At 39.1% G+C, this 13641-nt stretch overlaps 1 protein-coding gene across 6 annotated transcripts in view; it reads right to left on the bottom strand.

The window, feature by feature from the left end:
• kiaa1109 (KIAA1109 ortholog) overlaps window positions 1-13641 on the bottom strand; it is a 439747-nt gene that overhangs the window by 72351 nt on the left and 353755 nt on the right. For all 6 annotated transcript variants that reach the window (XM_063046524.1, XM_063046528.1, XM_063046526.1 and 3 more), the window contains 5 exons: window positions 12171-12397; window positions 10370-10500; window positions 8030-8153; window positions 6309-6418; window positions 2129-2228 (listed from right to left, as the gene is read on the bottom strand). In XM_063046524.1, coding sequence (XP_062902594.1) covers window positions 2129-2228; window positions 6309-6418; window positions 8030-8153; window positions 10370-10500; window positions 12171-12397 — 692 coding nt within the window. The remainder of the gene's footprint in view (window positions 1-2128; window positions 2229-6308; window positions 6419-8029; window positions 8154-10369; window positions 10501-12170; window positions 12398-13641) is intronic.

Genomic DNA, 13641 nt, shown 5'->3' with positions numbered 1-13641 from the left:
TCATAGGGCAATTAGCCTGACTTCAGTGATCAGGAAGACACTGGAGTCCATTGTAAAGGATGAGGTTTTGGGGTACTTGGGGGCACATGATAAACTAGGCCAAAGACAGTATGGTTTCCTTAAGGGGAAATCTTGCCTGACAAATCTGTCGGAATTCTTTGAGGAAATAGTTGTTAGGATAGAGAAATGAGAATCAGTGAATGTTGTTTACTTGGATTTTTGAAGGCTTTGACAAGGTGCCACACACGAGGCTGCTTAACAAGGTAAGAGCCCACACTATTACAGGAAAGATACTAGCATGAATAGAAAATTGACTGACTGGCAGGAAGTAAAGAGTGGAAATGAAAGGGACCTTTACTGGTTGGCTTCCGGTGACTCCGGTCCCGATCCCTTGACCTTTTCTATCTGGCCCAGCACTTAAAACGACCCAAGGTTTGGTCAATTTTAGAGCCAGTCCAGATTGAAAGGGTCAGGACCAGAGATGAAGGACAGGCCAGTGTTCAGCTCGCTGCTTTGCGAGGTTTATTCTTCTTTGTGCTGAACTGTGGCCTGCAACTAACAGGCTCCTGGATCCGCTGTGACTGGCTTCATGGCTATTGACTCACTTTATGAACTTTTGTTCTGAATGTTACTCGCTTACTTTGCTGCACATTGGGTGATTGACAGTCTTGTTTTAATGGGTTCTGCTGGGTTTCTCTGTTTTATGGCTGCCTGTCAGGAAATGAATCTCAAGGCTGTATATACAATACATATCTTGATAATAAATGTACTTTGAACTTTTTAACTAGTGTTTTTGAACTTTAAACATTGATTAGGGTTGTTCCATAAGGGACAGCATTAGGACCACTTTTTTTCACGTTATATATCAATGATCTGGAGGACAGAATTGGTGGCCAGGCTTGCAGATGAAATAAAGATAGGTGGAGGAAATGCTGAGGAAACAGGGAGTCTACAGAAGGACTTGGATAGATTAGGAGAATGGGCAAAGAACTGGCAGATGGAATACAGTGCAGGGAAGTGCATGAACATGCACTTTGCTTCCCATTTTCTAAACAGGGAGCAAATTTAAAAATCAGAGGTGCAAGGGTTATTTGGGAGTCCAAGTGCATGATTCCTTGCAGGTTAAATCAGTAGTGAAGAAGGCAAATGCCATGTTAGCGTTCATTTACAGAGGACTAGAATATAACAGCAAGTTATAATGCTGAAGCTTTATAAGGCTAGGTCAAGGCTTTATGATCTGGATCAATCAGATCATAATTAGCACACGTGGGATATGGTGAGCAGTTTTGGGCCTCTTATCTAATAAAGAACGTGCCTGCATTGGGGAAGAGTCAAGAGTCTGTTCATGAAAATGATCCCCGCAATGCAAGCGTCAACATAGGAGGCGCGCTTGTTGGCTCTGGGCCTGTACTCGCTGGAGTTTAAAAGAATGAGAGGGGGAAATCTCATTGAAACCTATCGAATATTGAAAGGCCTGGATAGAGTGAATCTGGAAAAAATGTTTCCTACAGTAGGGGAGTCTCAAACAGAGGACGCAGCCTCAGAACGCAAGGACAGCTCAGAACAGAGGTGAGGTGGAATTTCTTTAGGTGGTGAATCTGTGGATTCTATTGTGTCAGACGGGTGTGGGGGCTAAGTCATTGGGTATACTTAAAGCAGAGGTTGATAGGTTCTTGATTAATAAGAGTGTTAAAGGTTATGGGGAGAAGCATGAGAATGGAGTTGAGGGGAATGATAAACTAGGTATAATAGAATGTGGGAGACTCGATGGGCTGAATAGTCTAATTCTGCTCTTATCTCTTATGGCTTTATAGTCTATTCTAAAAAATCCAATCCCAAATTTATGGACACATTCCCGAAACTCAGTCCTAATTATATTTATATTTACAACCTGAATTTTGAGATCAACTAAAATAATGAACTTAGTTCAATTTTCGGTGTCTATGTATGGATGATTCATCGTTGACTTTCTTCTTTAATTGCCATACTCATACATCCTGCATGGTACAAATGTCTTGCCCGATGCCGGCCCCCTAGGCCTGAGTCGACATAGTAGTAGTAGTAGTAGTATGGTACAAATCATTTGCATCATCTCATCATTGATTGTTAGCCTTTACAATAGCCTTACCATTTCCTGCACTTTAAAAGTCACTCTCGGTCCTGACCCTGGTATTGGTTGCTCTGGAGTTTGGACTTCACCAGCATCTTCCACTTCATTAACTCTGGAACTGAAAGAAAATGGTATGAACACAGGATAAATGAGAAATTGCCTGGAGTATATACTGGCATTTTGCTTAGTGGTCACAATGCACTACTAGGAAGGAAAACACTAATGGAAAAAAGGGAACATATAAATATGGAGTTGCATTACCAACAATGCGACTGCATTGAACCTCTTCACTCCTCTTTCTCTCTCACTGATGGTCTTTAAACTTGTTACAACACAGAAATCTTTGGGCTAGTAAAAGTTAGCAGACAAGCAAAGAGGGTGAAACAACAACTTCCAATACATCTTAAAAGAGGTAATGAAAGCAAATGTAGGGTCTGGAAAGTCTGTTAACAAATGGAGGTAAGGTGAGTCTGAGGCAATGACCATGACTAATAAGTACTGGCCAAGCAACAGCACCAAGACCACACGAGTACTAAGCAGCCTTGCAGCTCAACCCTGCCCATCCAAAATTAGCCTTCAGAGGCATATCACTACATCAAGCTATGTGAGTGTCAGTGAAGAACAGGAATCTGTGTCAGGGTTCCAACATAACAACTGCAAATGTAGAAGCTCGCTGCAAATTTCCAACACAGCATTGCTCAGAAAGCATTTTGGACACAGGCATTTTTATTTTTTAAAAGAGTACAATGGGAACATACATGTCAGTTTTTGGACAGAGGACCAAGAATGCTACAGTGATCTATGTAATATTTTAGAGAGAGAATATTTCAGACTGAAGCTGCTTATGGATAAGCATTAGGAATCTTAGATAGATTGCTTTGAAATACAGAGAAATATACATAATGTTTGCACATCCTAAATAGCAGACTCGATGGGCTGAATGGCCTAATTCTGCTCCTATGTCTTATGGTCTTATATTAAAATGAGTCCTTTTATTTTACATTTTAATAGTCATTAGTTATCCAATTAAGTTTAATTGATTTTTCAAACCAAGCTTTACATTTATTGATCAGACAATTGTTATATTCGTCAGTAAGTTACTATGTTGCCCAATATCTCATTTGAGGCTTTTGATAAATCTATTAATTCATCTACAGATTTCACTTGATAGATACGTGTACATAGACCTTAATTGTTCTTTTCTGTCCTTCTTTTAGGCAGATTGTAAATCTGAAGCAGTTATTTGTATGAGCACATACATTATAAATGACAGCCATGTGATAACTGAAGTCTGGCTGTAATTCTCAGCATCAGTTAGCTGATAAATAATTAGTTCAACTTGTTTGATGAAACTGCTTTACAGCTTTAACTACAGTTGGTTATGCCCAACTGATGCAACCTTTCCGAGATAGGAGATTAGATCTATCCCAAAACCTTGAAGGACCAGTAGCATTGTCGTTCAAATGAGATGTTGAACAGATACCCAGCCTGGCTTTTCTGCTAGTTTATGCAAGCATAAACAACATGGATGACACAACATTTGCATCCTGCTTATCTCACTCACAGTGGCATTTTCATCTTAAAGGCAAGTTCTAAGATGAGATTTAATATAAGACCATAAGACATAGGAGCAGAATTAGGCCATTCAGCCCAATGAGTCCGTTCCACTATTTCATCATGGCTGATCCTGGAACCCATTCAAGCCCATACATCTGCCCTCTCACCACAACCCTTGATGCCTCAACCAATCAGGACTCTATCAATTTCCGCATTGAATATACCTAATGACTTGGCCTCCACCGCGGTCTTTGGGAGAGCATTCTACAAATTCACTACTCTTTAGCTAAAAAAAATTCCTCCTTAATTCTGTTCTAAAAGGTTGTCCCTCAATTTTGTGGCTGTGCCCTCTAGTTTTGGATAGCCCCATTAGAGGGAAGATCCTTTCCACATACACCTTATCCAGTCCTTTCAAAATTCAGCAGGTTTTAATGAGATCCCCATGCATTCTTCTAAATACCAGTGAGTACAGGTCCAAAGCTGTGTTAACCCCTTCACTCACAGAATCATTCTCGTGAACCTCCTCTGGACTCTCTCCAATGACAATACATCCTTTCTGAGCTGAGGGATCCAAAACGGTTGACAATACTCTCAAGTGAAGCCTGACTAGTGTCTTAAAAAGTTTCAGCATTATCTCCTTTCTTATATATTCTATTCCCCTTGAAATAAATGCCAACATTGCATTTGCCTTCTTAACCACAGACTCAACCTGTGAATTAGCCTTCTGGAAGTCTTGCACAAGGTCTCCCAAGTCCCTTTGCAACTCTGACGTTTGAATTTTCCCTCCATTTAGATAATAGTCTGCACTACTGTTCCTTTTACCAAATGTATTATCATATATTTCCCAACACTGTATTCTATCTGCCACTTTTTTGCCCATTCGTCCAATTTGTCTAGGTCCTGCTGCAATCACATCTCCAACACTTTTCCAACCACTGAGGTTAGGCTAACTAGTCTATAATTTCCTCACTTTTGTCTTCCTCCCTTCTTAAAGAATGGAGGGACATTTGCAATTTTCCAGTCTTCCAGGACCATGCCAGAATCAAGTGATTCTTGAAAGATCGTGACCAATGCATCCATTATCTCTTAAGCAACATCTCTCAGGACTCTGGAATGTAGTCCATCTGGTCCAGGTGACTTATCTACCTTCAGTCCTTTGTAATAGCAATGGCACTCACTCCTGCTCCCTGACACTCACAGACCTCTGGCACATTGTTAGTGTCTTCCACAGTAAAGACTGAAGCAAAGTACTTATTAAGTTCATCTGCCATTTCTTTGGCCCCCATGACCAGTATCATTTTCCAGCGGTCCAATATCAACTCTCACCTCCCTTTTACTCTTTATATAAATGAAAAACCTTTTAGTATCCTGCTTTATATTATTGGCTAGTTTGCCCTAATATTTCTTCTCCTCCCTTATGGCATTTTCAGTTGCCTTTTGTTGGATTTTAAAAGCTTCCCAATCATCCAACTTCCCACTCACTTTTGTTACCTTATATGCCCTTTCCTTGGCTTTAATGCAGTCCTTAAATTCCCTTGTCAGCCACGGTTGCCTGGCCCTGCCATTTGAGAACTTGTTCAGTGGGATATATCTATTGTCCGCCTTTTGAACTATTCCCAAAAATTTCAGCCACCTCTATTCTGCCATCATCCCTAACAGTTTCCCCCTCCAATCCACCTGGTCAACTTCCTCTCTCATGCCTCTGTAATTCCCTTTATTCGATTATGAAACTGATACACATGACTTGTGCTTCTACCTCTCAAATTTCAGGATGAATTCAATCATATTATGATCACTGTCTTCTAAAGGTTCCTTTATGTTAAGCTCCCTAATAAGATCTGGGTTATTACACAACACCCAATCTAAGACGGCCTTTCTCCAAGTAGGCTGAAGCACAAGCTGCTCTATAAAGCCATCTTGTAGGCATTCAACAAACTCTCCCTCTTGCGATCCGACACCAACCTGATTTACCCAATCCCCTTGCATATTGAAGTCCCTTTGCACATTAATGTCAATTATGACATTACCCTTATTAGATGCCTTTTCCAGTTCCCTTTGCAATCTCAACCCCACATTTTGCCTACTATTTTGGAAGTCTATATGTGATTCCCATAAGGGTTTTTCCACCCTTGCAGTTTCTTATTCCCACCCACAAAGATTCAACATTCTCTGCCCTTATGTCACCTACTTCTGAAGATGTAATTCCATCTCTCACCCAGAGAGACGTACCACCGCCTATGCCTTCCTGCCTGTCCTTTTGATACAAAGTATATCCTTTGATGTTAAACTCCCAACTATGACCTGCTTTCAGAGACGACTCAGTGATGCCCGCAACGTCATACAGACTGTAATTGCATGAGTTCATCCACCTTATTCTGAATGCTACGTGCATTTAAATACAACTAGAATTTTGCCTCTGTGGTATAACTTAACTCTTTGCTCTGTCTGCAGTTGTACCCAATCATTGGCTTGTCTTTCCTTACATTCATATGACATATTACATCATCTACTTGTAAGCCTGCTGGCTCATCCTCAGCGCTATGATACTGGGTCCCATCCCCTTGCCAGATACTAAATGCAAGTCTGTTACGTGTCATATATAACAAAAAACAAAATTTTGAACAGGAAAGAAGTTTTTCACCTGGTCCTTTCTGGTCTTCTCATTGGTGGTCTTCCAGAGGCTGAGATACTTTTCGACCTGTTGTAGCTGGGCTTGTAACCTAGACCCCACTTGTCTTTAAGGGACGCTGCCTATAGAAAACAAATCCTCTTAATATTTGAAGTTACATTGAAATAAAAACAAAATCAGATCAAATATTATCCCAAGCACTTTATGGACAACTTTAGCTGAATTTGACCATATATTTTAAGTCACCTCTCCCTAAGACAAACCTATTCACGTATCTTTAATGTTACCTCCAGTGTTCTTGTTATAATGAAATTTTGCAGACTAACTTAACCATTATTTGTTAGTCACACAGAACAAATAGGAACCCAGGAATACCCTTTATTCATTGAACTTATTGCATGGAAAACCATCATTGCACAATTTTTTCTGTGGTTCAAGCCCAGGTATGGATGTAGTTTTTTCTATTAATTTCCAGTGCTTTCAAAATCTCATTACTTCAACCCCAGTTTGGCTTTCTTCTATTTTAGATAAATCATGCAGCCTTGAATGATATTACTTATGTGTATCTCAATAAAATTAATACACCCACAGTAAAAATTTAACATTCCCTACTGTTCCCTATTATTGCCCCAAAGTCCCTTCCAATCTTATCCCTCTTCCACAGATGCAACCTATATTTATTTCAAATACATTCCCATAATCATTGAATGCAATGTTTCCTCTTCTCAAATGCTTCTATTCTAAACTCTGTATGGACATACAAGACTACAGATGCAGGAATCTGAAGAAACAAACAAGAATCCGGAGGTGCTCAACAGGACAGGCAGCAGCCAAGGATGACAATGGTCAGTCGTCATTTCAGGTCGAAACACTTCATCTGGATTCAAAATCCTTCTCAATCCAAGGCTCTTCTCATTGCACATGAAGGGTCTTCACCAAATTTCTTTAGTTTTCTCAGGAAGTAAAGGCGCTGGTGGGCCTTCTTGGCAGTGGACTCTGCTTGGTTGGTCCAACCCAGGTCATTTGTGATACTGACCCCGAGGAACTTAAAGCTTTTGACCTGTTCCACTTGCGCACCAAGTGTTAATTGGGTCGTGCGGTCTGCTACTCCTTCTGAAGTCAACAACCAATTCCTTCATCTTGCTGATGTTGAGGGATAGGTTATTGTCTTCGCACAATGCCACCAGGTTCTTAATTTCCTCTCTGTACTCAAACTCATCATTACCTGAGATATGGCCTACAATTGTTGTGTCATCAGCAACCTTATATATCCTTTCTACAGAACCAAAATTTATGGAAAAGAGTACACAGTTGAAGTTTCAGGCCGAGACCCTTCATCAGCACTAAGTGTGTTGCTTTGGATTCCCAGCATCTGCTTAATTTCTTGTGTTTGTGACAAGGTCACAATTATATCTGTAAAACAGGTTCCTCTTATGCTCAAAATTACGAACAACAAAAATTTACTTAAAATTTAAGGACTAAGTACAAAGGCCCAGCACTTTATCGGATATCTCTTCTATGGTTTGAAGACTCTGTAGCATGATATTGATATTGATGCCTTGGATAGATGGCATCACATACACAATTAAATCACAGACCGCAATATTGCAGTGCGTGACAAGATAGACAACTTTGGTACACATACACATTTCTCTGCATAGAGATTATATAAAAAACTAACCAAACATGGTTTCTTAAGAGGCTGAAACTCTATTAACAAATAAGTTGCTCACCCTCATGCTGGATCGCCTTAGTTTTTTGCGAACATCTCGGCGAATATCATTAACTGCTACTGATTCTAATTGCTGATAACGTTGAATCTCTTGGTTTATTGTTCCTTCACTTGCACCAAGTTTTCTATAATAATTTAAATATTTTATTATTTTAGCAGTACTGGACAAGTTTTAGATTATTTGCTTCTTATTCAGTTCTTTGAGACAACTTTTGTGTTCTATGTTATTCAAAAAATGATTTTCCTTACAATTTGCCATATACATTCTGAAATTTAAACAAGCCAAGTAGGTGCAATTTCAAGCAGAAATGTACCATGGAGAGCAAATGAATTAAAAAGTGATAGGAAAAACTTTGAACTGTCCAAAACAATCCTATCATTTAGAAGGAAAATCTTTCATTTTTTTAATTAAACAAATAAAAAATAATCGACCATAAAGATCTGATCATAGAGTTGAAAACTATGCTTATTTTTGTACTTTAATATAGGTTAAATATGTACTGGACATTCCTAACTTTAATTTCAGAAGGAAACATGGTAAATAGAAGAGTTACAAAAATGTTTTGGGTGATTGATAATCTGACTCAGTAGAGTCATACAGCTTGGAAGTGGGTCCCTCCGCCCAACTAGTTCACACTGAGCAAGGTTCCCAGCTAAGCTAATCCTACTTTGCCTGTGTTTGGACCATATCCCTCTGGGTGAAAAAGCTACCCTTCAGTTTTCTATTAAATCTCTCCCATCTTACCTTCAATATATGCCCTTTAGTTCTTGATTCCCAATCCTTTGAAAAAGATTGTGTACTAACCCCATGATTTTATACACCAGTATAATATTACCCCTCATTCTCCTACATTCCATTGACAAAGGAGTCAACCTGTATAACTTCTCTCCATAACTCAGTCTCGCAAGTCTGAGCAACATCCTCATAAATCTTCTTTGCATTCTTTTCAGCTTAATGGAATTTTTCCTATCGCAAAGCAGCCAAAACTGAACACAATATTCCAAATATTGATGTCCAAAAAAAGACCTTCATAAATTATAGCATTGATTACAGGACACTATGCTGAAGTTACATAAGACATTGGTGAGGCCTAATTTAGAATATTATATACAGTTTTGGTCACTTACTCACAGAGGTGTAAATAAGGATGAAAGAGTACAGAGAAAATTTACAAGGATGTTGGTGTGTCTGGAGGACCTGAGTTATAATTAAAGATTAAATAGGTTAGGATTTTATTCCTTGGGCCATAGAAGATTGACAGGCAATTTGATAGAGGTATACAAAATTATGAGGGGTATAGACAGGAGAAATGCAAGCAGGCTTTTTCCGGAGGCTGGGTGGGACTACAATTAAAGGTCAGGGGTTAAGTGTGAAAGGTGGAAAGTTTAAGGGGAACACGAGGGAAAGCTTCTTCACTCAGAGGGTCGTGAGAGTGTGGAACAGGTTTCCAGAACAAGTGGTCTATGTGATCTCAATTTCAATGTCTAAGAGAAGTTTGGACAGGTATATGGATGTTAGGGGTAGAGAGGGCTATAATCTCAGTGCAGGTCAATGGGAGTAGGTGGTTTAAATAGTTCAGCATGGACTAGATGGGCTGAAAGGCCTGTTTCTGTGCTGTACTTTTCTATGACTATAAATGTGGCCTCATCAATGTCTTGTACAATTGCAAGATATCATCTCAACTTCTACAGCTCATAATCTACCTTGTTATTCCCTTGCACCTTATTGACTATCTACACTGCACTTGCTATATAGCTATAATGCTTTTTACTACTTTCTGTTATTGTTTTAACGCACTGTGTAATAAATTGGTCTGCATGAACAGTTTGCAAAACAAGCATTTTACTGTAGCTCAGTACATGTGACAATAAATCAATTCCAATACTCAGTGCCCTGACCAATGAAGGCTAACCTTGCAATAGGCTTCTCCACTACCCTGCCTATCTGCGATGCCAGTGTCAGGGAACCAAGAACTTGTACTCCTATGTCCCCCTTGTCTTCAAAACTCCACAGGATCCTGGGGTTCACAGTGAAAGTCCTATCCTGATGTAATTTCCCAAAATGCAAAACCTCACAATGATCAGAATTAAACTCTATTTGCTATTTCTCAAGCCCACTTATCTGGGTGATCAAGACGCTTCCATAAATCTTGTTAATCATCTTCATTGTCTATGACACCACCTATTTTAGAGCCATCTGCAAACTTAATGACCATGCCTTGTAGATTCTCATCCAAATAATTGTTATAGATGTCAATATGAGTACTGTTTGACAAGTTTGTGATGGCAAAAGAATGATAAAGATAAATTGTAAAATTTGTAATTATAGACAAACACATACTTCAGGTCATCGATAACTTTGGCTTGTTCATTCAATTCCCTCATATCCACTAAACGTTTGACAAACTTTCTTCCCCTTGGATCTGCTGTTTGGCTCCCAGTAACCCCCTGTCTTCGATATTCACTACTTTCCTGTAGAGAAACAAGTAGATTTTGATATTAAATAGTGACCCAGAAAAATCCTGGGAAATGCTTCTGTGTTAACCCCTGTGACTTAGTACTCCATCACAACTCATACAGATACAAAAAGAAAACCAAATAGTGCTTCATTAAAATTGCTTCAATACATTTAATTACAGTTACAAAAGATACCAATCACAGATCCTAATTCACAAGGTCAATTTTTTTTAAAATTTCAATGAACAGATACCTAACTTGTACATGCAACATATTTTTTTTGTGTTTGTAAATAGCTGGATTTTGGTGTGAGAGAGACTTAGAAATACTGCAGAAGTAAAACTAGTGTTCAAAGCACAGATTAAGGAACTGGCTTACAAGTCATTGCCCAAATAAAAATTTAACAAATTTGAAATTTCATCTGCATTCTAATTAATAAAGCAGAGTAACTAGTATCAATTACATTAGTAGATTTTGATTATCAATCACTATAAATTCAAATTGAAACCTCTATGTAACACATTTAAGATGTATGGTCCCAAATATTACTGTTGCCAGTATTAGTAAGTACTGAACTTATCTGATGAATTGCAAGCAGCAATAATGATGCCACATTTTTAAAAATACAGGATGTCAGCTCAATTGCTGTTCCCATAAGGCGCAAGACAGTAAGACATCCACTGCTTCATGACTGGTTCAAGAAATACCAGTGAAACAATATTTAAGACTAAGAAGGATAAAATTACAAGTCTCCCATAGTTTGTATCAGAAGTCCGAACTCCCAGCCCACCAGGTTCAAGAACAGCTTTTTCCCTTCAGTTATTCCACATCTCTATAGTTTGGCAACACTATGACTTCTTTGAACACTTTGCCCTAAAGTGGACTTCTCTTCATTCTGATTGTATTCTTTCTTGTAAAAGTAGTGTAAAATTTATATTTCATTTTCATTTTTATTATAAATAAGTTTTTCATTGAACCTGTGCATAATGCGCATGTAATAATAAATTCAACTTTGACTTTAAAATGTACTTCAAAGTGATACACAAACAGATCCTGATTTTATACCTAATGAAAAAAATTGAACTCGTGCCATAGGTTACAAGTACAAGAGTCAAAACAGGTTTCACCACTGATCAAATTTCTGAATTGCTGTCTGGACCATGCTGGACTTAAGGTTGCGAAAAGAGAATGACATTGGCCTTGGTAGAACAGGCAAGTATGGCTCTGGGCAGTGTGATCTGACCTAATAAATCAAATATTTATCAATTTAAGTTAATTTTTGTCAATTAACTTTAACGTACACTTAAAAACATGAGGGGTCGAAACAAGATACAGGAAAACATGCTCCAAATTGCAGAAGAGACTTAAAGTGACTAGCAAAAAAAATAAGGTAATAAGGAAAAGAAAATCAATGCTGTAAGGTATTCTGAATTCACTGCCTGAAAGGCAAGTTAAGCAGATGCAATAAAAAATGTATTTGGATAAATATTCGAGGAAGACAAAAATTAAGGGAGTATGAAAAAAGAACTGTTGACCATGTGAGCTTCATGGGCTGAATGGTCTTATTTCGTGCCATAATAGCTGTGATTTTATGATTTACTTTCAATTTTTAAATACAAATAAAAAGGTTACTGAATATTTTTATAACTTCAATAGAAGCTGCTTTGCAGCATTGATTTACTTACAGCCATGATGGTGGGGGACATGCTGTCAGGTTCATCCTCATCCGTTAGATCAACATTGTTGACTGAGTTCAGGTCAGCAATATCATCACTTTCTTCCTCACCAGTCAAAGTTGTCATTGTGTTACCCAAGGCACTGAGTCTTTTCCCTATGTTAGGATCCATGTGCACATCAATACCGCACATTTTCCACAAAACATTTAGTGTCCAGGTTCCGGCACTGCTACTGTCTAAAAGTAAAGAAGATTTGGCATAACCTTATCCATGAAATAAATAGCATTTTACAATAGACTATATTGTAATTTGATTTCAGCATATTTGAATAGTTTTACTCCAACATCTAAGAAATGTTATTCTAAATTAATTTGACCTAACATATTCTGAAAACAAACTTATAGTGGTATAAAGACAAACCCCTCTCTTTATTAACATTTTTTGCTTCAGGTTCCTATTTCCTAATTCAATTGTTTAAACTATTTAAGTGTATTATTCCAAAGCAATATATCCACGATTAAATGCACCAGTTTATTTATTATGGAGCTATTCACATGAACTTCCTAGAGTGAATAGCTTAATACTCAGCAACAATATATAGATAACTCAAACATCAGGAATTCTGCAGATGCTGGAAATTCAAGCAACACACATCAAAGTTGCTGGTGAACGCAGCAGGCCAGGCAGCATCTCTAGAAAGAGGTACAGTCGATGTTTCGGGCTGAGACTCTTAGTCAGGACTAACTGAAGGAAGAGCTAGTAAGAGATTTGAAAGTGGGAGGGGAAGGGAGAGATGCAAAATGATAGGAGAAGACAGGAGGGGGAAGGATGGAGCCAAGAGCTGGACATATGATTGGCAAAAGGGATATGAGAGGATCATGGGACAGGAGGCCCACGGAGAAGGAAAAGGGGGGGGGTGGGAACTCAGAGAATGGGCAAAGGGTATAGTCAGAGGGACAGATGTCCCTAAGCACATCTTTCCCTCCACCCCTTCTGCTTTCCGCAGGGATCGCTCCCTACGCGACTCCCTTGTCCATTCGTCCCCCCCATCCCTCCCCACTGATCTCCCTCCTGGCACTTATCCTTGTCAGCCGAACAAGTGCTACATATGCCCTTACACTTCCTCCCTTACCACTATTCAGGGCCCCAGACAGTCCTTCCAGGTGAGGCGACACTTCACCTGTGAGTCGGCTGGGGTGATATACTGCGTCCGGTGCTCCCGATGTGGCCTTCTATATATTGGTGAGACCCGACGCAGACTGGGACACCGCTTTGCTGAACACCTACGCTCTGTCCGCCAGAGAAAGCAGGACCTCCCAGTGGCCACACATTTTAATTCCATGTCCCATTCCCATTCTGATATGTCTATCCACAGCCTCCTCTACTGTAAAGATGAAGCCACACTCAGGTTGGAGGAACAACACCTTATATTCTGTCTGGGTAGCCTCCAACCTGATGGCATGACTTCTCTAACTTCTGC

The sequence above is a fragment of the Mobula hypostoma genome, chromosome 4 (assembly GCF_963921235.1).
Source record: "Mobula hypostoma chromosome 4, sMobHyp1.1, whole genome shotgun sequence".
Taxonomy (NCBI): domain Eukaryota; kingdom Metazoa; phylum Chordata; class Chondrichthyes; order Myliobatiformes; family Myliobatidae; genus Mobula; species Mobula hypostoma.
Note: the sequence above shows the minus strand (reverse complement) of the source record. Positions and strands in the feature narration are given on the sequence as shown.